Here is a 24,080-nt window from a genome sequence, read left to right as displayed (position 1 = left end):
GGACCCGTGGTTTGTGCCAGTTCCCGCACAGCTGAGCCTCAGTGCCCTTTTGTGTTTTGTCCGCAGCTCGGTCCGGGGTGGGGGTGGGGGGGGCAGGTGGGCAGGCCTGTGTGCCACCTGGGGGGCCCCAGCCTGCCACCCCCACTCCAGCTGTAATTTGATCCCCTCCCTCCTCCCTCCTCCTTCCTCCAGATCTGTAAATAGAACAACCCAGGAGCCAGGGCCCAGCCAGCATTAGTCACTCACTCTCTTACCTTTGGGCCACATGGACAGGCAGCAGGGGCTGCGCTGGACCCCTGGGGCCTCTAGGCCTGCTGCCACCTGACCTCCCTTGGCCGGCCTTCACGCCTGCAGCAGACTTTGTGCTGGGCACCGGGAGGGCAGAGTGCCGAGAGGCGACCACGGCCCACGAAGCACCTCAGAGAACAGTCCATACACAAGCCCACGTGCACACACGCACACGCGAGCCCACGCATCGGCCAGAAAAGCTGACTCCGAGGGGCACCTGGGTGGCTCAGTCGGTTAAGGGTTTGACTTCGCCTCAGGTCACGACCTCAGGGGTTCGGGCGTTCAAGTCCTGCGTCGGGGGTCTGTGCTGTCAGCAGCTCTCCCCCTCTCTCTGCCCCTCCCTCTCTCTCAAAAATAAACAAACACTGTAAAGAAGAAGAGAAAAGAAAAGCTGGCTCCCAGCCCTCGCACGTATTAACTCATCCTCACAGCATCCCTTGGAGAAAAGTACAGTTAGCACCCCCATTTAAAGGAGGGGGACTGAGGCCCAAAGGCACCCTGCTAGGAAATGATGCAGGGTCCTGATGTGACCCCAGCACCATCAGAACTGTAGAGGAAGGAGCTGTCCCGGGATGAGAGGCTGCACAAGGCGGGGTGACAACCCCGCATTTTCCTGTCCCGGGGACTGAAGCACTCAGGGGTGCCGTGTTTGGTTTCTATTCGGCCTATGACTGAAAGCAGGCCCCTTAGGACATGAAGTCTGAGGCCTTTAATAGGCCGGGATGTAGGCTGCGGGGCTGGGCGCGGCAGCTCGGTTAGAGAAGCCAACCTGAGAGGCTCCGTGACGCTCCGATGTCCCACGGCCAGTTCCGGGCACATCTGGGACCACCCCGAGTCCCCCTGCCCGGGCTTCCCTCCTGCTGCTGCTGGCCTCCCGGAAAGGAAGCAAATACCAAGTCAGGTTCTGGGCCGTGAGCCTCGAGCGCCAGCCCCAAATACGCCCTCCCCACCTGAGGATGCTAAATCTGGGGTTCAGTGTGGACAGGATTCAAAGACTAGGTGTCGCCGATTCTCCCCCGTTTGGGTTGGTTCCGTGGGCTGCGAGGCCGGAGAAACCATGTGGGGCTCCTCGGGGGCCAGCAGATGCCCTCCCTGGCTTCCATCTGGAAGTGGTGTCTGTTCCCGGGCTCCATCCGCTGGTCCTCTGTGTCCAGGCAGGCGTGGACACATCTCGTGTGTCCCCTACCGCACACATGCACGCGCACACGATTGTAAACAGTCTGAGCGGGGACCGCTCAGTCTGATGAGTCTTTCTCATCGTTTCTTCTCTGAAGGGTGTTCAGCACCTGGTAGTTACTCCAGCAATGGGAGGGAGGTGGGGGAGAGAGCAAAGGGGACTCTTCTGTCCGGGAAGGACCTACCTGGGACCCTCCAAATTGCTAGCAGATGATCTGGAGGCTTCAGGATGGTTACCCACCCCTTCCCCATAATGGCCAACCCCCCCCCCCCCCCCCCCGCCTCGCCCAGGGCTGGTGTCCCTAGGTGGCTGGTGCAGTGACTGGGGAAGGTCCCCGTGTATCTGACTGACACAGGGAACACGGGCGTCCCCGTGGAGCGGCTTACATTCACCTCCCCCATGCTGGCCCTGGAGCCTGAGGCCTCCGGGCTGTCCCGATTCTCCCCCGTTGCCCAGGGCTGCAGAGGTGTTGGCAGGGTCTTCTCAGTCCTTCCTTTGCCTCGCTCCTGCTGCTGGTGCAGTGCCGGCACCGGTATTTGCTTACGACGACTGCCCGACACCCACCGAGTGCCAGCTGTTCTAAGTGCCTTACGTATATTGACTTACTTATTCCCACAACCTCCCCTTAAGGCAGGTGCTGTGGTTCTCTCCCTTGTGCAGCTGGGGAGACTGAGGCACTCACAGGCCCAAGGCCACGGCTAGTGAGTGACAGAATTAGAACCAGGCAGAGTTGGGTGCCGAAGGTGGCCTTCAGCAGACATGCAACTCCGGGCCTGCGCTCCGGGGAGCATCAGGAGCCCCACTTGCATCTACAAAGGGTAGCACATCGCTGTTTGGAAAAATATCCTTGTTCCTAGAACCAGGCAGAAAACTCTCCGATTTTGCAGGGAGGGACCGCGCCCATCAGAGTGTGCAAATGAGTCCCACGTGAGCTGAAGGAGGGGCGGGGTCCTGGCTGCAACGCACGTCCCCTTAGACCCCACCCCCTCTTCTCAGCCACAAGGTCCCAGCTCTGCCACTCACTGGGGTAGCTCTGGGCGGGCCCTCTGTCTGGGCTGTAAGACTGTTGAAGCTTAGCTGCAGAGGCCGACAGACCTGTGCTCCTTTCTACTTTCCCCGTTACCCTCTGTGCCGCCTGGAGCACGTTCCTCGACCTCTCTGATCCTCAGTTCCCTCCTCTTCCAGTTGGGAATTCTAACCGCACCTACTTCCTGGGGTTCTGTGAGACCTAGGTGACTGTCACTGTGGAAAGCCTTAGAGAAGTGTCCGGCACGTGGTAGGTACCCCGTAAATAGGAGTTGCTGCCGCCACCTTATCAAATGTCCTGGTCACAGTTTTCAAAGCCTTTTAAGATTGCATTATCTGCCATCTCAGAGCAGAGAGGGTGACCTGCATTTACAAAGGTCAAAGCTGGGGCCCAGAGAGGCACAAGGGCTTGTCTGAGGACACACAGCTAGTCCACGGTAGAGCCGAGGCACAGCCCCCTGGTCCCCCTGCCTCCCCTTTGCATGAGACCTTGAACCCACCATACACACACACACATGCCTCACCCAGGACACTGCTGTGGAAAATGGGAAGACGGGGTTAAAAGCCGTCCCCACTGCTCCACTGGTTTGGCAGTGGCTCTTAGCCCTTGGCGCGAGGATTCCCATGGAACCACAGGCCAGCGAAGCCTCCGAACTTCTGCTTAGACTCATGCTCTTACATACACAAAATAACATAGGGTTACAAAGGAGACCAATTATAGTGAAACCCAGCTCCCAAAATATGTGTTTAAATGTGTAAAAGTACTATGCATGCTTCTTTATGAGTACACTAAATAACAACCTCTGGTGGCAGGTCTGATATTATAATGCTATTTTTTTCTCCCACCCCTATTGAGGTATGATGGACAAAACTGTATATATTCAAGGTGTACAATGTGATGTTTTGCTATCCATAGATGCTGACGTGATTACCACAGTCAAGGTCATTAACATAGCCACCACTTTATATAATTACCATTTTTTTGTGTGCATTGGGAACACTGGAGGGCCCCCTCAGCAAATTTCAAGTATATAATACTGCATATATACGGTATATACGTATATACAGTTGTATGACTATGGTATATGGCCATATACAGTATATGCATATATATGGTTATACGACTATACGTTAGTCACCATGTTAGACATTAGATCCCTCAAATTTGTTCATTTTATAACTGAGAATGAATGCCGTTTGACCCACAACTCCCCACTTCCTCACCTCCCAGCCTCTGGTGACCATTCTACTTTCTGCTGCTAAGTTTGGCTTTTTTGGATTCTACATATAAATGAGATCTTGCAGCATTTGTCCTTCTGTGTTGACTTACTTCAGGTAGCGTTAATGCCCTCCAGGCTCATCCATGTTGACACAAACGTCAGGGTTTCCTTCTTTGTTGAGGTTGAATAATATTCCATTGTGTATCTATACCATATTTCCTTTATCCATTCATCATCAGTGGACTCTTAGGTTGTTTCCGTATCTTGTCTACTGTTAATAGTGATGCCATAAACATGGGGTGCAGATATCTCTTTGAGATAGTGATTCTGTTTCCTTTGGATAAATACCCAGAAGATGGATTGCTGGATCATATGGTGTTTCTATTTCTAATATCTTGAGGAGCCTCTATGCTGTTTTCTATAATAGCTGCACCAATTTATGTTCCCACCAACAGTGCACAAGGGTTCCCTTCTCTGCACATCCTCATAAACATTGATTATCTTTTGACTTTTTGATAAGAGTCATTCTAACAGGTTTGAGGAGATGTGTCATCGTGGTTTAGATTTACATTCCCTGATGATTAGTGATGTTGAACATCTTTTCCTATAGTCAGCCATCTGTATGCCATCTTTAGAAAAATGTCTATTCAGGTTCTTTGCCCATTTTTTGATTGAATTATTTGTCGGGGGAGGTTGTCTTGTTTTGTTTACTATTTTTTTTAAATGATTATTTTTGAGAAAGACAGAGAGAGTGCAAGCAGAGGAGGGGCGAGAGGGGGAGACACAGAATCCCAAGCAGGCTTCAGGCTCTAAGCAGTCAGCACAGAGCCCAATGGGGGGCTCGAACCGTGAGGTCATGACCTGAGCCGAAGTCAGATGCTTAACCAACTGGGGCACCCAGGAGCCCCTGTTTTGTTTACTACTGAGTCGTATGAGTTCTTACATATTTTGGAAATTACTCCTATGTTGGATAGATGGTTTAGAAATATTTTATCCTATTCCATAGGTTGCCTTTTCATTTTGTTTCCTTTGCTGTGCAAAGGCTTTTTAGTTTGATGTCATCCCACTTATTTGTCTTTTGTTGCCTGTGCCTTTGGTATTAAGTCAAAAACCAAAACAAAATAAAATCATTGCCAAGACATATGTCAAGGAGCCTTTTCCCATGTTTCCTTCTAGAAGTTAATACAGTTCAGGTTTTACATCCTTTTTGAGTAAGTCCTTAATCCATTTTATGTTGGTTTCTGTGTATGGTGTGAGGTAAGGGTCTAGTTGCATTCTTTTGCATGCGTATATCCAGTTTTCCTAGCACCATTTATTGAAGAGACTGTCCTTTCCTCATTGAGTATTCTTGGCACCTTGGTTGAAGATTAGTTGACCTTATATGCATGGGTTTATTTCTGGACTCTATTTCATTCCATTGATCTATGTGTCTTTTTATGCCAGTATTACACTGTTTTGATTGCTATAGCTTTGTAATGTAATTTGAAGTCAGGAAGTGTGATGCCTCCAGCTTTGTCCTTCTTGCTCAAGATTGCTTTAGCTATTGGGGTCTTCAGCAGTTCCATACAAATCTTAGGATTGTTTTTCATATATCTGTGAAAAATGCCATTGGAATTTTGATAGTGATTGCTTTAAGTCTATGGATCACTTTGGGTACTATGGACATTTTAACAACATTAATTCTTTCAATCCATGAACATAGGCTATCTTTCTGTTTATTTGTGTCTTGAATTTCTTTCGTCCTTGTTTCATAGTTTTCTATATACAGATCTTTCACCTTTTGATAAAATTTATTCCTAAGTATTTTATTCTTTTCGATGGTATTGTAAATGGAATTATTTCCCTAATTTCTTTTTCAGCTAGCTCATTGTTAGCACTTAGAAACATAACTTGGGCGCCTGGTGGCTCAGTCGGTTAAGTGCCTGACTCAATTTCAGCCCAGGTCATGATCTCACCATTGGTGAGATCGAGCCGTGCTTCCAGCTTTGTGCTGACAGCATGGAGTCTGCTTGGGATTCTCTCTCCCTCTCTCTCTGGCCCTCCCCATTTGTCTCCCTCTCAAAATAAATAAATAAACTAATAAAAGAAACAACTGATTTTTGTAAGTTGATTTTGTATCCAGCAGCTTTACAGAATTAGTTTCTTAGTTTTAACAGGATTTTTTTTATGGAGTCTTTAGAGTTTTCTATATGTAGGATCATGTGATCTGCAAACAGAGACAAATTTTACTTCTTCCTTTCCAATATGGATGCCTTTTCTGTCTTTTTCTTGCCTAACTTCTCTGGGTAAGATGTCTCATACTATGTTAAATAGAAGTGGCAAGAGGGGCATCCTTCCTGTTCCTGATCTTAGAGGAAAAGCCTTCAGCTTCTCACTATTGAGTATGATGTTGGGTATGGGGTTGTCATATATAATTTTTATTATGTGGAGGAATACTCCTTCAATACCAATATTTTTGAGAGTTTTTATCATAAAAGGATGTTTACTTTTGTCAAGTGCCTTTTTTTGCACCTATTGATATGACCACATGGTTTTTATCCTTCATTCTGTTAATGGGTATCACATTTTATTTATTGGTTTGTGCATGTTGAACCATCTTTGCATCCCAGGAATGAATCTCATTCGATGGTGCTATAGGATCATCTTTTTTTTTTTTTAATGTTTATTTATTTTTGAGACAGAGAGAGACAGAGCATGAACGGGGGAGGGTCAGAGAGAGAGGGAGACACAGAATCTGAAACAGGTTCCAGGCTCTGAGCCGTCAGCACAGAGCCCGACGCGGGGCTCGAACTCACAGATCGCGAGATCATGACCTGAGCCAAAGTCAGACGCTTAACCGACGGAGCCACCCAGGCGTCCTGAGTATAGGATCATCTTAATGTGCTGTTAAATTTAGTTGGGTAGTAGTTTGTCGAGGATTTTTTCGTCTGTGTTCATCAAGGATATCAGCCTGTAATTTTCTTTTCTTATAGTGTGCTTACCTGGCTTTGGTACCAGGGTAACACAAGCCTCATAAAATGAACCTAGAATAGTTGGAGAAGGGTAAGCATTAAATCTTGAAATGCTTGGTGGAATTCATCAGGGAAGCCAGCCGGTCCTGGGCTTTTCTTTATTGGGTGATTTTTTTTTTGTTTTGTTTTGTTTTTTCACTGATTCAGTCACCTTACTCATTATTGGCTTGTTCAGACTTTCTGTTGCTTCATGATTCAGTCTTGGTGAATTGTAAGTTTTTAGGAATGTATTCATTTCCTTTGGGTTGTCTGATTTGTTGTCGTATAATTGTTCATAATATGGTCTCTTATGATCTTTGGTATTTCTGTGGTATCAGTTGCAATGTACCTTTCATTTTTTTATTTGGAGTCTTCTTTTTTTTTCTTTTTCTTTATTTTTATTTTTATTTTTTGAGAGAGAGACAGAGTGCAAGTGGGAGAGGGGCAGAGAGAGAGGGAGACACAGGATCCGAAGCAGGCTCCAGGCTCTGAGCTGTCAGCACAGAGCCCGACACGGGGCTCCAACTCGGGAACCTCAAGATCACCCATGACCTGAGCCAAAGTCGGACACTCACCCGACTGAGCCACCCAGGCGCCCCTCTTATTTTTTCTTAGTGTAGCTAAAATTTGGTCAATTTTGTTTGTCTTTTGAAAAAAAAAAAAAAAAACAGGTCTTCGTTTTGTTGACCTTTTCTATTCTTTTTCTAGCCTCTATTTTATTTGTTTCTACTCTGAATTTTATTATTTACTTCTCCCGGCTAGAACGTTGGACTTTCTTACTCTTTTTCCAGTTCTTTGAGGTGTAAAGGTAGGTTGTTTGAGAACTTTCTTTTTTCATAAGGTGGCATCAAGCTACAAACATCTCTCTTAGAGTTGCTTTCGCTGCATCCCATAAGTTGGGTGTGCTGAGCTTCCATTTTAATCTGTTTCAAGATTTTTTTGGATTTCCCTTTTGATTTCTTCTCATCGGTTGTTCAGGAGTGCATTGCTTCGTTTCCACTTATTTGTGAATCTTCCAGTTTTCCAGTTACATGCCATTGTGGGCAGAAAAGAAACAGGGGTGCCCGGGTGGCTCCGTCGGTTGAGCGTCCGCCTTCGGCTCAGGTCACGATCTCACGGTTCATGGGTTCGAGCCCCGCGTCCAGCTCTGTGCTGACAGCTTGGAGCCTGGAGCCTGCTTGGGATTCCGTGTCTCTTTCTCTCTCTCTCTGCCCCTCCCGGCTCTCTCTCTCTCTCAAAAATAAGTAAACATTAAAAACATACAGAAAAGATGCTTTATATGATTTAAATCTTCTTAAATTTGTAGGACTTGTTTTATGACTTAACATATCCATCCTGGAGGATATTCTGTGGATACGTGAAGAAAACTTGTATTCTGTTGTTGGATGGGACGCTCTGTTTGGTCTGTTGGGTTTATTTGGTCTGAAGTGTAGTTCAAGTCCGGTTTCTGTACTGATTTTCTGTCTGCATCCATTGTTGAAAGCGGGATAGCGCAGTCCCGTATCGTTATTGTATTGCCGTCTATTTCTCCCTTCACATCTGTTAATATTTGCTTTATATGTTTAGGAGCTCATAGGTACTATGATTTTAAGTTAGCAAAAAGCTTAAATAGTATTTGAAGAACTCTTTCACAATTAAACTTGGGATATGACACCGGCCAGTACTGGTGACAACCTCACAGGTCCTGCTAATACTATTGTGTTTTGCTACGAACATTCATACTTGAGGGAAATTGCAAATTTCAGTTAGAAGTCAGTGACAGGGGAAGCTAGGTGGCCCAGTCAGGTAAGCATCCGACTCTTTTTTTTTTTTTTTTTTTTTAATTTTTTTTTCAACGTTTATTTATTTTTGGGACAGAGAGAGACAGAGCATGAACGGGGGAGGGGCAGAGAGAGAGGGAGACACAGAATCGGAAACAGGCTCCAGGCTCTGAGCCATCAGCCCAGAGCCCGACGCGGGGCTCGAACTCACGGACCGTGAGATCGTGACCTGGCTGAAGTCGGACGCTTAACCGACTGCACCACCCAGGCGCCCCGCATCCGACTCTTAATTTTGGCTCGGGTCACCATCTCACAGTTCTTGGGATCGAGCCCCACATTGGGCTCCACACTGACACCACGGAGCCCGCTTGGAATTCTCTCTGCTGTCTCTCTCTGCCCCTCCCCTGCTCGCACACTCATGCTTTCTCTCACAATAAATAAACTTAAAAAAAAAAAGTTGGTGACAATGACAGCAGAATGTTCCCTTACCCAAGTTTACTAGAAGCTTCTGGCCCAAGTCCGGGTTTTCCCCCGTGTTCTCTCATATGTCAGGCTCAGTAAAGGAGATCTCAGGGCCCCACTCACTGTCGTGTCTCACTCCAGTTCTACCCCCTGAGAGCAGGATTTCAGTGTTCACTCATTCATTCAGCAAACATTGAGCACCATCTCTGTACTAGGCCGTGTGACCAATGGGGAGACCCAAAGTCAAATAAGATGAGGTCCCCCTGCCTTCAAGCTGCTCATCCTCTACTCAAGGAAGAGCACAGAGGCGCCTTCCCAGAATGCAAAATGTAAACAGGCACAAGAACACGTCGCCCTTCCTGGTAATCAGAGAACACCCAGCGGTGGTGAGATGGGGGTCCCTTCTGGGCGGTAATCGTCCCATCCTCCTTTGGAAAGAAGGATGGCACTGTGTGGCACCCCTCATGGAAATTCTATACGCTTCTCTCGCAGCACGCTTGCAGATTTGTCCCAAGGAAACAGTTCAGGACGAAGGCCAAAGGGTGGAGGGCAGAGGTCCTCCCCTTTCTTCCTGAGTTTGGGCCCTCCCTGGGAAGGCGCTAGGTCTCACCCAGCTTGTCCCTCTGTGCTGGCACATGTTAACACTCCTGAAGGGCTGTTGGGGATTCTTTGACCACCATGTGGTTACAGTGGACAAGAAAGAGGAAGGTGCTACGAAAGACGGTCATCGGAGCTCTCCGCTGATCAAGTTCTGTTTTTCTCTCCAGCCACCAAGATGTCAGGAGAGATGGACAAGCCGCTGATCAGCCGCCACCTGCTGGACAGTGATGGGAGCCTTGCTGAGGTCCCCAGTGAGGCCCCCAAGGTGGGGATCCTGGGCAGCGGAGACTTCGCCCGCTCCCTGGCTGCACGCCTGGTGAGCTCCGGCTTCAGCGTGGTGGTGGGAAGCCGCAACCCCAAACGCACGGCCGGGCTGTTCCCCTCGGCCGCACAAGTGACTTTCCAGGCGGATGCAGTGGAGTCCCCTGATGTCATCTTTGTGGCCATGTTCCGGGAGCACTACTCCTCACTGTGCGGTCTCAGTGACCAGCTGGCTGGCAAGATCCTCGTGGATGTGAGCAACCCCACAGAGCAGGAGCACCTTCGGCACCACGAGTCCAATGCTGAGTACCTGGCTTCCCTCTTCCCCACCTGCACGGTGGTCAAGGCCTTCAACGTCATCTCTGCCTGGACCCTGCAGTCTGGTCCGAGGGATGGGAACAGGCAGGTAAGTGCCAGGGGAATACCTACCATCATCACAATAAATATAAGTGGCCAACATTTGTTGAGGGCCCTCGGTATGCCAGGCTTTATGTGCATTATCTCAGCGCGCCTCCCGTCACTGCAAAGTTCCATTTTACAGAGTGGGAAACTGAGGCTCATGAATGTCAATGAACTTGCTTACACCAAGTCCCACAGCTGGAGAGCTGGGTGTGAACCGAGTTCATATGGATCTGAAATCCATGTTCGTTCTTCTGTGACAACTTGATTTCCCAGTGGGCCAAGAGGAAGAGGTTGATGGCTTTCTTTTGACTACTTGGAGTCGAGGAGAGGAGAGACTTTGCTCTGAGAGTGGACTTAGGAAAGTAACACATTTATGTGCCAGGTTCTGAGGAAGCAGGCAAGTCCCAAACTTCAGCCCTTTGATTCCAAGAGCTTCCAAGAACTGAGTCTGTTTCTCAGAATTGTCAATAGTAGGTTTTGTCTAGAGGTGGAAAATGGCTCCAGGAAATGGCCAAAGCTGCATACAGTTCTTGGCAGGAGGGGCTTTTGTGAAGATGAGGTGGTTTTAAACGCCAAGAGGCCACCTCCATTTTCCTGGAGGAAGGATGTCTGGCTCTAGTGTGAGAACCTCTACCAATTTATCCAGCTCAGATGCCTCCTCTGCCCAGCTCTGTGCCAGCCTGTGGGAGAGCCCACAGGTGTCTCTCTACCCCCAACTGGAGCACCCTACCTACAGCCTGCGTCATGGGACTCCCACGTGTGGATAGGCAAGGGACAGCAGGTGAGGGCTGGGTGGCAGGGCCTACAGGGAACAGAACTGGCAGCTGGCTAGGGCAGACTTCAAGGTCAGCTTTGGCTCGGTCCCGCTTCATGTTGTCAGGTTCAGGGAGCGGGGAGGACGTTCCAGGCTGAGGGGGCAACCTGCAAAGGTACAGAGGTGAGAAATGATGCTCCTGGACCTTAGTTTCCTCACCTGAAAAATGGGGATGTACTAACCTACAGGCTTGAGGGCTGCCTGTATAAAGCCTGGCCCATAGTAGGGGCCGAGGCAGTGCTGGTGGACCAGACCGACCATAATAGTGTCAGCAAGGCCACGGTGTTCAGAGATCTGAGGACGCTAATGTGTCCATGGGGAGCTCATGGTAGGAAGCCGTGGGCGACGAGGCTGGGGCTGGCTCGTGGGCTGGCTGAGGGCCACAGGGGGCCGAGGGACACCATCGAAGGGGACACTGTGGACCGAGGGATGCAGCTGCAACCACAGCTGCACGCTCTGGGCCACATGCAAAGCCCAAGTACTGGCGACCCCCAGAGCAGGCCACCGTTCTCAAAGCACCCGTTCCAGGGACCCCTGGAGGGCTGCCTAGGGGGGGTACGGTGCTTGCGGTTGCTGATGGCAATGAACCGGACGAAATGCTCACTGTCAGGTGAGCCCTGGGTCCTCTCTTTACGTAGGGGGCGTGCTGGAGCAGGGGAGCTGGGAGGCTATGGCTATAGGGGGCCGAGGAAAGACCCTGGCCCGGGAGTCAGAGACACCTTCTGTGGTTCCCTGGCCTGGGTTCCCTCAGCCGCTTAGTGAGGAGTTTGGCCGAGACGCTCTCGGAGGCCCCGGCCGCCCCCGGGGCCCGTGACCCCATCTGATCCCCCGCCCCCCACCCCCGCCTCCCCACAGGTGCCCATGTGCAGCGACCAGCCGGAAGCCAAGCGTGCTGTCTCTGAGGTGGTACGGGCCATGGGCTTCATGCCCGTGGACATGGGGTCCCTGGCCTCGGCCCGGGAGGTGGAGGCCATGCCCCTGCGCCTCCTCCCGGGCTGGAAGGTGCCCGCCCTCCTGGCCCTGGGCCTCTTCACCTTCTTCTACGTCTACAACTTCATCCGCGACGTCCTGCAGCCCTACGTGCGGGAGGGCAAGAGCAAGTTCTACAAGCTCCCCGTGTCCGTGGTCAACACGACGCTGCCGTGCGTGGCCTACGTGCTGCTGTCGCTGGTGTACCTGCCCGGCGTGCTGGCGGCCGCCCTGCAGCTGCGCCGGGGCACCAAGTACCGCCGCTTCCCCGACTGGCTGGACCACTGGCTGCAGCACCGCAAGCAGCTGGGCCTCCTCAGCTTCCTCTGCGCCGCCCTGCACGCTCTCTACAGCTTCTGCCTGCCCCTGGGCCGCGTTAACCGCTACGAGGTGGTCAACCTCGCCATCAAACAGGTACGGCGCCCGCCAGCCGCCCTCGGCGGGTTCTGGCCCCGCCGCGCGATGCCGAGGGTCGGGGAGAGTCCCAAAGCCCGCGGCCACAGCGCCGGGCGGGGGAGGCTGAGGAGAAAAGCCAGGCAGGGAGTGGAGTAGAGCACAGCTTTAAAGGTGGGCAGGGGAGGCCTTGCCGAGAGGGGGGTGACAGGCGAGCGGAGGCGAAACGAGGGGGGAGTGGCCAGTGGCGACCGGCCCAGGGGTAGCGAGAACAGAGGCCCTCCCGTGGGCGAGCTTCCTGGCGCATTTGGGGAACCTGGGGGAGCCCAGCGCAGGCGGGGTGGGCCAGGCCTGAGATGTTGAAGCCAGACCAGGGAGGCCCCGACGGCCAAGGAAGGGCTTTGGCCTTAGACTCTGGGTGAAGCTGGGAGCCGACGAGGGGTTCTGGGTAGGGCAGGTGATCTGTCTGACGTTTTACCTGTCTTACTCACGGCCTGTTGTCCATGCGGCACGGAGAACCACTCTTATAGAGAGGGTCAAAGGCAGGTGCCGAGAGACCCGTCGGGAGGCTGCACGGGAACCCAGACGGGAGTCCGTAGGGGCTTGGAGTGGGGTGGGAGCAGCCGGGGGCACGAAAGTACTGAACGCATATTTTGAAGCCAGAGTACAAAGAGTTTGGAAGCCTGTCGGTTTCAGGGTATGTGGGGTGGTCAGGGATGACTCCGGGGTTTTAGCCGGAGCATCTGGACTGATGCAGTTGCCAGTCAGTGGAGGTGAGGAAGGCCGCAGGAGCAAGGTGTTTTGGGGGGCGGGAGGGGCGTGCTCAATTTCATTCATTTGGGAAACCCACGTGGTGCTTTTTTGCCAGAAGGATTCCCCCGGGGAATGGAGGGGCCCTCAGGCCAAGCCGGATAGCAACACAGGCAGGGTCACGGGGTCAGCTGGCACCCGTACCCACAGAAAAGGGCCCCCTGCTGCTCCCTCCTGGTTTACAAGCTCACAGGGCCTGGGTCTGAGTTCCAAGCTCAGGCCTGTAAAGCAACACCGCCTTTCTTTATTTTCCCCCATCTGCTCGATTCGACCTCCAGTCCCCCGCCCCCAGCCAGGGACACGGGTTCCTTCCCCACCGTAGGCCACTCGTCACTCAACGGAGTTTGGCCCGAGTGCCGGGGAGATACTTTTCATCCACCTTTCCTTCAGCCCAGGTGGCCCCTGAAGTTTCTGTTGCTGCTTGGGACGCAGGGATCTTACCAGGGCCGGGCCCTTCCCTGCCATGCGGCCACCTCCCCAGAGCAGGAGCTGGAGGCAAGGCTGGGCCGCTTCCAGAGAACCACAGATCCCAGCTTTTATTTCTCTGGGGGCCCCTGCTTCCCTGCTGGCAGCTTCTCAGATGCCATGGTTCTTCCCCACCCACAGACACCTGGCATCATTGTGCCTGTGGGCTTAGGCTTTCCTAAGGGAAAGGAAGAACCCCAGATTTCAGGCAGAGAAGCAATACACCCACTAGAAATGAGAAAAAGGGAAAAAACAATAGTCACAAACCCTTAAGAAGAGCGTGCTATGTTCCAGGTACCATTCTATGCGCTTTATGTACCGTGAATTCATTTAACCCTTATTCCTGTAAGGCAGGGGCTATATACTACCCTTATTTTATGGATGAGAAAAGTGAGGCACAGAGAGGTTATGTAGCGTGACAGAGTCACACAGCCTGGGATTCAGATCCGGCCATTCTGCGGACCCATGCTCATACCCTTCCTGCTTCCTGTGGGGAAAATAAATCCGAATTCACAGTTGAGCAAATGGTTTCAGAACTCAGGTCATTCATTCATTCCCTGAGCACCGGCTCTACCAGGCCCTGGGGCCCCAGAAGGGAGTAAGACAGTCTGGTCCCTTGCCATAGCTGACATGGGGTGGCGTGGAGGCCTGAAGGCCAGACAGAGTCCTAAACTCTTTGGCCTCCAGCATCACTCATTAGCACAAAGACTTTGACCTTCAGCAAGTCACAGTCTCTCTTTTGTCCTCAAGGCCCTGATGTCGTGAGGCCCCTCCCAGTGCTAATGTTTTTGATGCTCTTTGATGAGATTTTCTTCTAAAAACGAGCCAGCCTGCTCGGCAGGACGCTCTGCACGGCTCCTCGGGGACTGGCACCCGTGTTTGCTGCCCGCAAAGGGTGGCAGGTGCTTCAAGCAGTGGGTGGAGAAGAAGGTGATGCCTCCTCCCTCCTAGAGCCCCGGGTAAACCCCTGCGCCCGCTGTACCCCCGTCCGCCCTCTGATTGCCACTCTCTAAATTCTCTGCCCCGCCAAGGCTCCACTTGATATTACGTTAACCCAGTTTTGCCACCATGCAAATACCAGAGCTCAGAAGGGCGTGTGCGAGGTAATTTTCCCGAGGTCCACAGCCCTGTAGGGCTGCAGGTCCCCGTCTGAGGTTGCCAGGCAACCATCACTCCCATAGGACACGATCACTTGGAGGCGGTGAAGGCCTGTCATGCAAAGGGGCTTTACATTGTCCTACAGAGTTCTGGAGGGCAGAGCCAGGGCTGACAGAGTATGTCGGGGAGGGGGGGTGGTTAGATGGAGGTGAGGGGTTGACACAGAGCAGCCCGGAAGTGGTGGGTCTCCTGAACCTGGGGTTGTTGGAGTAGAGGCTGGATAGTCTGTGGGTCAGCCACGCCCTCGGGCTCTGAGATGGATGGCTGAGGGCTGAGGCTGTTCTGCCTCTTGCCTGTTCTTGCCAGGCTCTTGCCTGATCTGTGGCTTTTCCAGCCTGTCCTCAGGGGCCATCCTCTCGGGGCCTCCAGGCAGGCAGGCGGTCACCACCTTGGCTGCCCTCCTGGGCCTCTGGAGAAAGGGAGCACGTTAGCCGGGACACGGGAGACTCTGCAGGGGTCCCTTCCATCCCCGGAGTCTGCAGATTTGGAAGCAGAGCTACATCCCAGCTGTAGAGAAAGCCCCCGAGACCGTGTTTGTGGACAGTAGTATCACCTGATAATTAATATTTGCGTAGCGCTTTCTGATTTGCTTGTGTGGCTCCCTAGGAGTGCGTTTCAAGATCAAAATCGGAGATCAAAATCGAGATCAGAGGAAATGTTTAACCCACACAACTGTTTTCTTCTTCCCCTCGCCCCAAACCTAGTCCAGGCTGTTGGAGAGTCTAAAATTTGCGTCTTAGCCGTGTCCCTGCTGAAAAGCGCTCAATGGTCCTGCACTGTCCTCGGGATAATGATAGACTCCTCACAGCACAGCTGTGCTCTCTCCCCGCTGCTCCTGTGACACTCAGGGCCCATGTTGTCCTCCGAGTGGGCAGAGCTCATTCCTCCTGGCCCAGACTCCCCACCCTGGGACACCTTGACAGTCTGACGAACTTTTATTCCTTTATTTATTTATTTTTTTAATGTTTATCTGTTTTGAGAGAGAGAGAGAGACAGAGCATGAGCCGGGGAGGGGCAGAGAGCAAGGGAGACACAGAATCCGAAGCAGGCTCCAGGCTCCGAGCTGTCAGCACAGAGCCCGATGCGGGGCTCGAACTCACAAACTGTGAGATCATGACCTGAGCCGAAGTCAGACAGACACTCAACCGACTGAGCCACCCAGGCGCTCCTTTTATTCTTCCTTTAGTTTTTTTTTAGATGTTTTTATTTATTTTTGAGAGAGAGAGAGACAGAGCATGAGCAGGGGAGGGACAGAGAGAGAGGGAGACACAGAATCGAGGCAGGCTCCAGGCTCCGAGCTGTCAGCACAGAGCCCGACGCAGGGCTCGAACTCACAGACCGAGAGATCATGACCTGAGCTGAAGTCGGACACCCAACCGACTGAGCCACCCAGGCGCCCCCCTTTTATTCTTCCTTTAACACCCAACCTCTGTTAAGCTCCCCCTGCCTGCCTGTCTCACCCATACCCACCTTTGTAATCTGTTGTATTTCGTCCACACTTCTGGGGTTATTATCATGCACTCCTTTGTAATCACTCATTTACAGGTCTGTCTTCTGCCCCCACTCAGTTCCACGACTGGGTCTTCTACCCCTTGAGGTCCACGGTTCCTAACACAGATTCCCGGTGCATGTCTGTGTCACTATGAAGCCAATACCAGGCATCTCTTAGGAGGAGGACACATTGAGCGTAGGTAGGGCAAGAAGTAGGGTAACTGCCTCGCTGCCATTAAGAGCAACGGCACAGCCATTTATTTTACTAATCACCTACTGTGCGTCAGTCACAGGCTACTCATTTCACAAACAGCATCCTTTTTTCCCCTGCAATAAACAAAGTGAGAGACAGTGGTGCGATTAGCCAGGAAGAGACTGCCCAGGGTCTCGTGACTGCCCCCTAGTGGCAGCATCGGCAGGAACGCCAGCCTTGAGATCGAAGCCATTCTCCCGCTGCCAGAGGCTGCCTTTCACACCCTGCCTCCCCCTTCTCCGAGTTTGGCTGGTGGTCAGCACCACCCTCTTCCCACCCACCGCCTACCCTTGGGATGTGGAGAGGGACTTCAGCCACAGCCTCACTGGTCCTCCTGCCCCTGGGTCCTTCAGGATCTAGCCTTCAACGCACAGGGAAAGGAAACCCCACGTGTGAACGCCGCCATTCCATCCCTTGCTGGCAAGCACTACCCTGGTCATTCTCAAGGTAGCCAACTGGGTTAGCAGTAAACATGGGAGAATTACCAGGGGAATGAGGAGCTGTCGAATCTATATTTCAGGCAGTCGTGTGTGACACTGGTCACTGGGGAGCCCACCAGATACAGCACAGTGGCCCAGGAGGTTGGTTAAGAATCCCACAGGCTAGGGGGCGCCTGGGTGGCTCAGGCGGTTAAGTGTCTGGCTTTGGCGCAGGTCGTGATCTCGCAGTTCGCAAGTTCGAGCCCCGCGTCGGGCTCTGTGCTGACAGCTCAGAGGCTGGAGCCGGCTTCGGATTCTGTGTCTCTGCCCCTCCCCTGCTCGTGCTCTATCTCTCACAGATAAATAAACATTAAAAAACTTAAAAAAAAAAAAATCCCACAGGCTATAGAAGGCAGCCGGGATACAGGTCCTCACGCAGGTTCCTCGCCATCCATTGCTCCCCTGCCCACCTCACCCCTCTGCTTCGCAGAGTCACTGCAGAGTGGAAATATCAGAGGAAAAACACAAGACATTTTGCAAGCAAGTGTGGTATGTGTGTGTAATCATCCAGACTCTGACTTATGACATTAACTGCCTGATTTTACCAAAATGCAGAAAGGAATGACTAATGAGGTGTATCTGAAGAACAAACAACTTACAGGGAGATGACTTTACTCGGTGGCAGTTGTCAACACTGCGAAGGTGTGAGTAAGACTCGGAGCCCGTGACGCAGGGGGACCTCTCCGCCCTCTGCAGGGTAGTAGTGGTCAGACCCTTCCGGCAAATGCTGACACGGGCTCAGTACACAAGCACAGTCGTGGAATTTCAGACGTGGCCTCTTCTAGCCCTCAGCGGAGAAACAGAGGCCCAGAGCTGGGATTGGCCAGTCACATACAACTAGTGGTCAGGATGAGAACCTGGGTCCCCGGACTCCTGGTCCCTTAGTGGCTTAAAGACACCAGCGTGAGCCAGCCTGCCCTAAAATAGAACAGAGGCAATCGTGTTTCTCAACTGCAGGAAAAGAATGGGGGGGGGGGCGGAGCAGGGGGGAGGATGGCATTTTCTAGGTTTCTTTAAACTTTGTCCTATCAGGTTTTCAGCCATTTTGCTCAGCTCACCAGATTTTTTTTATTTTTTATTTTTTTTAATGTTTATTCAGTTGTGAGAGACAGAGAGCGAGGAGGGGTGGGGCAGAGAGAGAGAGAGAGAGAGAGGGAGACACAGAATCCAAAGCAGGCTCCGGGCTCCGAGCTGTCAGCACAGAGCCCGACGTGGGGCTCGAACTCACGGACTGTGAGATCATGACCTGAGCCGAAGTCGGACGCTCAATCCGCTGAGCCACCCAGGCGCCCCTCACCAGGTTCATTTTTAATATTGTCTCTGGTAACTGGACTTGGGTTATTTTTTTCTTTCCTGCCGAAATAGTGTCTCAAAAACCTGTATGAGTCATTCTGTTTTGCACAGCAGAGACCTGCCGGCTGAGGCAGAGTCACATTTCCTGACAGAAAATACTGTTCCTCGGTCTGCAGCTGTAGTGCGAAAGCAGTGGCATTTCGTGGTGCTTCTCAGAGAACACCTTGACTTCCAGGAACTCTGCTACCCGGTCTAGATGGAAAATGACGGTTCTGCTGCAAGGACCTTAATGGAAGCTTCCTCGTGTGTGCTGTTCATGGCGTGGCAGGCACGCGGGCACTCCACGTGGGGAGTCGGGGGGGGGGGGGGAGAAGTCTCTGGGCCCTGCAGGCCTCCCTGGTGCGTGTGCCCTTTGAGCTCCGCGGGGGATCCCAGAGCTCCGTGAGGGCAGGTACCCTTGCTCCCGGCAGCCCAGGGCACAGCACACAGCAGGCGCTTCATAAGTGCTCACTGCTCGGCGATGGATGGCCATCCCTGTTGCCTGGCACAATGGTTGAGCCAAAGCCGTATTCCTCGGGCGGAAATGGGGGACGGAGTGGAAGATGGCTGGTGGCTTTGAGTCAGGAAGCGCTGAGGGCTTTAGTGTCTCCGCGTGTCTTTGTGTGCGTGCCCTCAGCGGAAGCCAGTGGCCGGGGCAGCTTGGGGGAACAGGAAGGTGAAGGGTCGAGGGTAAGACAGTCTGGACGGGGAGCCAGGCAGCAGAGGCATGAACCCATCTGGCTGAAGGGATTCCAAGCTAGCAGAGCTCTTCCTTCCTTTGGGGGATCTGGGCCCCGGAAAACCACGTGATATGGTCATGTTTGAAGGGTCTGCATGTCTTACTGGCTTCTCGGACCCCTTGCCGTTAGCTCACGTGACTGTGCTGCTTCACGGGCCCCGGGAAGCTTTGTGAAAGCCGAGACCCAGACTGCCCGGGTCCTAATCCCAGCCCCGCCGTCCACTGCCCTGGGTGTCACCTTGGCAAAGTTACGTGATCCTCGTGCCTCATTTTCCCTCATCTACAAAATGGGGATCACAGCGACCCCTACCTTGTGGCGTTGTAAATTGGGGGAGCCGATGCCTAAGAAGCACTTCGAACAGGACCAGGCGCACGTTGAGTGTGGCGGGCACGTTAGCCAGCATGGCGTTTCTCCGGTCCTAAAACCCCAGCTCGCCCACGCCCCAGGCCACCGACCTCTGCCACTGTGCTCACGGTTTTTCTTCCATCTCCATTAGGTCTTGGCCAACAAGAGCCACCTGTGGATTGAGGAGGAAGTCTGGAGGATGGAGATATACCTCTCCCTGGGAGTGCTGGCCCTCGGCACACTGTCCCTGCTGGCCGTCACCTCACTGCCATCCATTGCAAACTCGCTTAACTGGAGGGAGTTCAGCTTCGTTCAGGTAAGGTAGTTCTGCCTGTGCTAGTGAGCCCTAGCTCACTTCCTCAGCTTACGTTGGCCCCGACCCTCGTGTGCAAGCACCTTCCCTTCTGGGAACCGCCTCGGCTTTCACAATGTGTGCAACAGGACAGTTCAGTCAGACGCCAGGGCCTCCTGGGGCCTTGAGGGCTCAGCCAAGTCTCTTGATAAACGGGGTGCAGACGAAGCTCCGCCCTCATGACATCTGGGGAAGCCGGGTGTAGGCGCGTGACAAAAATCAGACAACAGGGACGCCTGGGTGGCTCAGTCGGTTAAGGGTCTTGATTTTGGCTCCGCTCACGATCTCACAGTTCGTGAGATACAGCGCACAGCCTGCTTGGAAGTCTCTCCCCTTCTCTGTTTGCCCCTCCCCCGCCCCCCATCCCTCTCAAAAGTAAATAATTTTTTTTTTTTTAAAAGAAGAAAAATTTAGACGACAGGACACTGAACCCCAGGCTAAAACATTCTCAGTTTCCACAATCCTTGAGCATCTCGCCCGTCGAGCTGGGATCAGTGAGCCTAGCCAGCCACCCGGCAACATCATCTCAATCTGGCCCTCCTGTTCCCTTTAGGCCCTTGATTCACACAGGGCAAAGAGGAGGTGAACATGAGGTTCACCAGGGTATAGGGGGTAAAACACAGCATTTCCCAAAGGACCACGGTTCCTCTGAAAACTCCAGAGGAAAGGAGGTCTCTTGTCAAATAAATTTGAGAAAAGATTTGCCTTCCCTAAGAGCCTCACAGTGCTCTTTGACCCAGCAGAGATTCTGGTAACGTCTACAAGACACCCACCTTGACTTATTTCACCATTAGCCCCTTCCCTCCCCCGTTTTTTGTTTTTTCTGTCTTGTTTTTTTGTTGTGATTTTTCAGATAACAGTTACGCTGCAGCAAACACAGTTGAGGAGATGCCGCTGATGGCACAGGGTCTTTGCACCTGTATTAGTTCAGCAAATACTTATTGAGCGCCTACTGCATGCCAGGCGTTGTGTTAGGTCTGTGATGTGACAGGGAACAAGACAGGCACAGCCGCGTTGCAACTGAAAGGACAACTGAGACGGGGACATTTTTTTTTTTTATCTTTCTTTGGCATCTCCCACTGTTCTCTGCACAAAGTACGCGGTCAGCCCCCATGTGTTGGTGGATTAACTCATCCCCTCCGTGGATAGGTGCTGACTAATGCTGGGTTCTGCCATCGATACTGTATCAGGGCAGAGAACAGCTATCATATCCACCCCCATTATCAACAAAAAATCTGTCACACATCCTCTCTGTGTGGCGAGGACGCAGTACAGGATCCGCAGAGGGATCATAAGAGCGGTGCTCTTGCGTAATCCAAATTAATTGTTCCTGACTGGGGACGCTTACATACCCTAGAACAAAACAAAGTTGTGGTGGTTTGGTTTTGTTTTGTTTTTTAAGTGGATGTTTCTGAATCTCCCTGGCTCTGCTCATCTCCAGAGGTCCCCAGAGGAGGACTCGGGGCTAACGCAGGCCAGCATCGGAGGGGGGAGAAAGGAATTTTATTTATCTGCCGCTAATCCTCATGTGGCGCACACCCAAATCTAGGATTTTCCCATTCCTGCCCGGAGTATCCTGGGGTGCGGGGTTCATCCACAATTAAAACAGAGGGCGGGTTGCCCCCCTCACCAGCAAGTTGCTCCGTTAAGCAGCTGTAGATTACAGGCCCCGTCTCTGGCTGCCGGAGAAAGCCAGAGGATTTGATTTTGTTAGCAAAAGGTGCCCGGAACCTTGGCAGCCACGCTCGACTTTACATATTTAAGAGTTGAAATCTAAATATGGAAGCCCCTCTGTCACTGCAACAGCAGGGGGGTTGCGAGGCCAGGAGATGGGTAGGTAACAATGGCAGGGTTTTACTTGTGGAAGTCAAACGCCCGCGTTCCGTCCAGAAAATCAAACGCTCTGTCTCCCAAGAGTGCAAACCGTCAGCGCCCAGAGCCCGGGGTCCAGCTCTGCCTCCCCCTGTCCCAGCTCGAGCTGGGGGCCGATGACCCGCGCCCTCCCCCAAGCCTCGCTTTACACTCTTAGAAGGTGAGGTTAATGCCTACAGAGGTGTCGTGAGCCACCGTGGGGGGTGATATGTGGAAGAAAACCAAAAGCATTTTGCTATTACGCTTGGGGCGTGTGGCCACATCTCCACTCTCCCTGACGAAGCTACCAACCACCCATTTCTGAGTTCACGAGATGCCGAGACACTCCAGCCCCGGGGGTCCGAATGGTCCAGGGCAGTGTTGGCAAACTGGGGTCGATTCTCACTGGTGGGTCACGAAATCAATTTGGTGGATCGCAACCAGCTTTTTAAAAATGAAATAGGATGTTACAGAATGTCAGAGTGCCTTGCATGTTCCCCAGATAGATATTTTTTCCAATAGCCATGTTTGCATACGTGGTTGTGTACTGGGCAGTAATGAAAAATGTGATGGTTCCCGTAAGCCTCCATCACAAAGTTTGGAGTCCCAGAACTCCCTTGGAGAAATAGATACCCAGACCACCCCTGACCTATGGACTCAGAAGCCCGAGAAGTGTGTTTCTGTAAGCGCCTTGGGGGACTTAGGTGCACATGATATGTGTAGTAACCTCTGGTGGGGGGTGGGGGGTACACGTTGTAGAGCCAGCAGATCTGGGTTTCAGTCCCAAGACTGTGGCTGCCCCGTTGTTATGCCCAGAATTCGTGATCCCCAAAGACCACTAGGGAGCCAAGTCCGATGCAAAATCAAAGAGCCTTTATTCGAGCTAGCTCGAGCTCAATCCCCTACCTGCAGGTACGCAGCGGTGAGATACCAGGGAAAGAGAGCGAATTTCAAAAGGACAAAGGTTTTATTGGGGCCTGGGGGCAGTTGGTGAGGTAATGGCTATGGCCTCAGCCGATTGGCTGGGGAAGGGTCCGAGTCCTGTTAGGCAGGTGAGGGAGGGTTTACTCAAGGGGAGGAGGTGTGGTCAAGGTGAAGGACACAGAACAAGATGGAGTCGGCTGGCATAGGCCCGCCCTTTCATTCCCCCCTTGTCATGTAGCTTAGGGACCCAATCATGGGACCAGCTGCATTTATGGTGACAAGGAGAACAGAGTCTGGAGGTTTATGCAAAGTTCTGGGAACCAAGTGTCCCTGGGGTGGCTCTGGGACGTCTGATTAAGTATTGTCCCCGAGCTGGTGTCTATGATCTGCCAGGTGATGTTTTGGGGGGCGTGGGGACTCCCGGCAGCATGAGCAATGACAACCAGAGTTAACAGAGTTACCAATATTAGATAGGTTGAATGTGCTGTAGCTTGAGCTTGAGCGGGTTGTGTTGGTCCCGACTGATGGCCCATCGCATGACGAAGTCCTTCCGGATCGAGGAGGGGTCCGCTGGCTGAGCGTGGGTGTGATGGACCCAGGTCGCGATGCCGTCTACCTTGAGAGCGGTGGGGGTTGTCAACACCACGATGTAGGGTCCCTTCCAGCGCGGCTCGAGAGTCTCTCGGTGGTGCCTCTTGACGTAGACCCAGTCTCCCGGCCTGTACTGATGAGGTGTCGGGATCGGGCCAGCCTCGTAGATGGCACGGAGGCGCGGCCAAATGTCCTCGTGCGCCCTCTGGAGCCCACTCAAGGAAAGAAAAAGTTCTTGATCTTTAAACTCAGCAATAAGTTCAGCTCGAAGGCTGGGAATAACAGGGGGTGGCCTGCCAAACATGATCTCGTAGGGAGTAAAACCCAGAGTGTAAGGAGTGTTTCTAACCCGGTAAAGGGTGTACGGTAGGAGAGTCACCCAGTCCCCGCCAGTCTCCATGGTTAATTTGGTAAGGGTCTCTTTTAGGGTTCTATTCATTCATTCTACCTGTCCTGAGCTCTGGGGCCTATAAGCACAATGTAATTTCCAGTTTGCCCCCACCGCCTTGGCTACTGCCTGTGTTACCTGCGAGATAAAAGCTGGTCCATTGTCCGATCCTACCATGGCAGGAAAACCATACCTGGGTAAGATGTCTTCTAGTAGCTTCTTAGCCACCATCTGAGCCGTTTCATGCTTGGTTGGGTATGCCTCCACCCAGCCAGAGAAGGTGTCTGTAAATACCAGGTCCTCGTGTAGTGCCTCGTCGAAGATGGTGGGTGAATTTTTGAATCCCTGAGGAAGCCGTGTCCAGGTGAGTTGCCCGCTGTAGCCCTCCTCTGGATCATGCCACTCGAAGGCGAACAAGGGCTGGCTCTGGGGTGCCAGCGGCAGACTGAAGAAGGCGTCCTTTAAATCTAGTACAGTATACCAGACCCTGGAGGGCGCCAAGGAGCTCAAGAGAGTATATGGGTTGGGAACAGTTGGGT

General features: G+C 52.3%; 1 protein-coding gene across 3 annotated transcripts in view; it reads left to right on the top strand.

Annotated features, from left to right (window-relative positions):
- STEAP3 (STEAP3 metalloreductase) overlaps window positions 1-24,080 on the top strand; it is a 57,039-nt gene that overhangs the window by 21,499 nt on the left and 11,460 nt on the right. For all 3 annotated transcript variants that reach the window (XM_019837996.3, XM_003990708.5, XM_019837997.3), the window contains exons 2-4: window positions 9,691-10,190; window positions 11,856-12,383; window positions 19,587-19,751. In XM_019837996.3, the coding sequence (XP_019693555.2) occupies window positions 9,691-10,190; window positions 11,856-12,383; window positions 19,587-19,751 (1,193 nt within the window). The remainder of the gene's footprint in view (window positions 1-9,690; window positions 10,191-11,855; window positions 12,384-19,586; window positions 19,752-24,080) is intronic.

Source organism: Felis catus, chromosome C1 (genome assembly GCF_018350175.1).
Source record: "Felis catus isolate Fca126 chromosome C1, F.catus_Fca126_mat1.0, whole genome shotgun sequence".
Taxonomy (NCBI): domain Eukaryota; kingdom Metazoa; phylum Chordata; class Mammalia; order Carnivora; family Felidae; genus Felis; species Felis catus.
The sequence above is the reverse complement of the archived record's forward strand: the minus strand, read 5'-3'. Positions and strand labels throughout refer to the sequence as shown.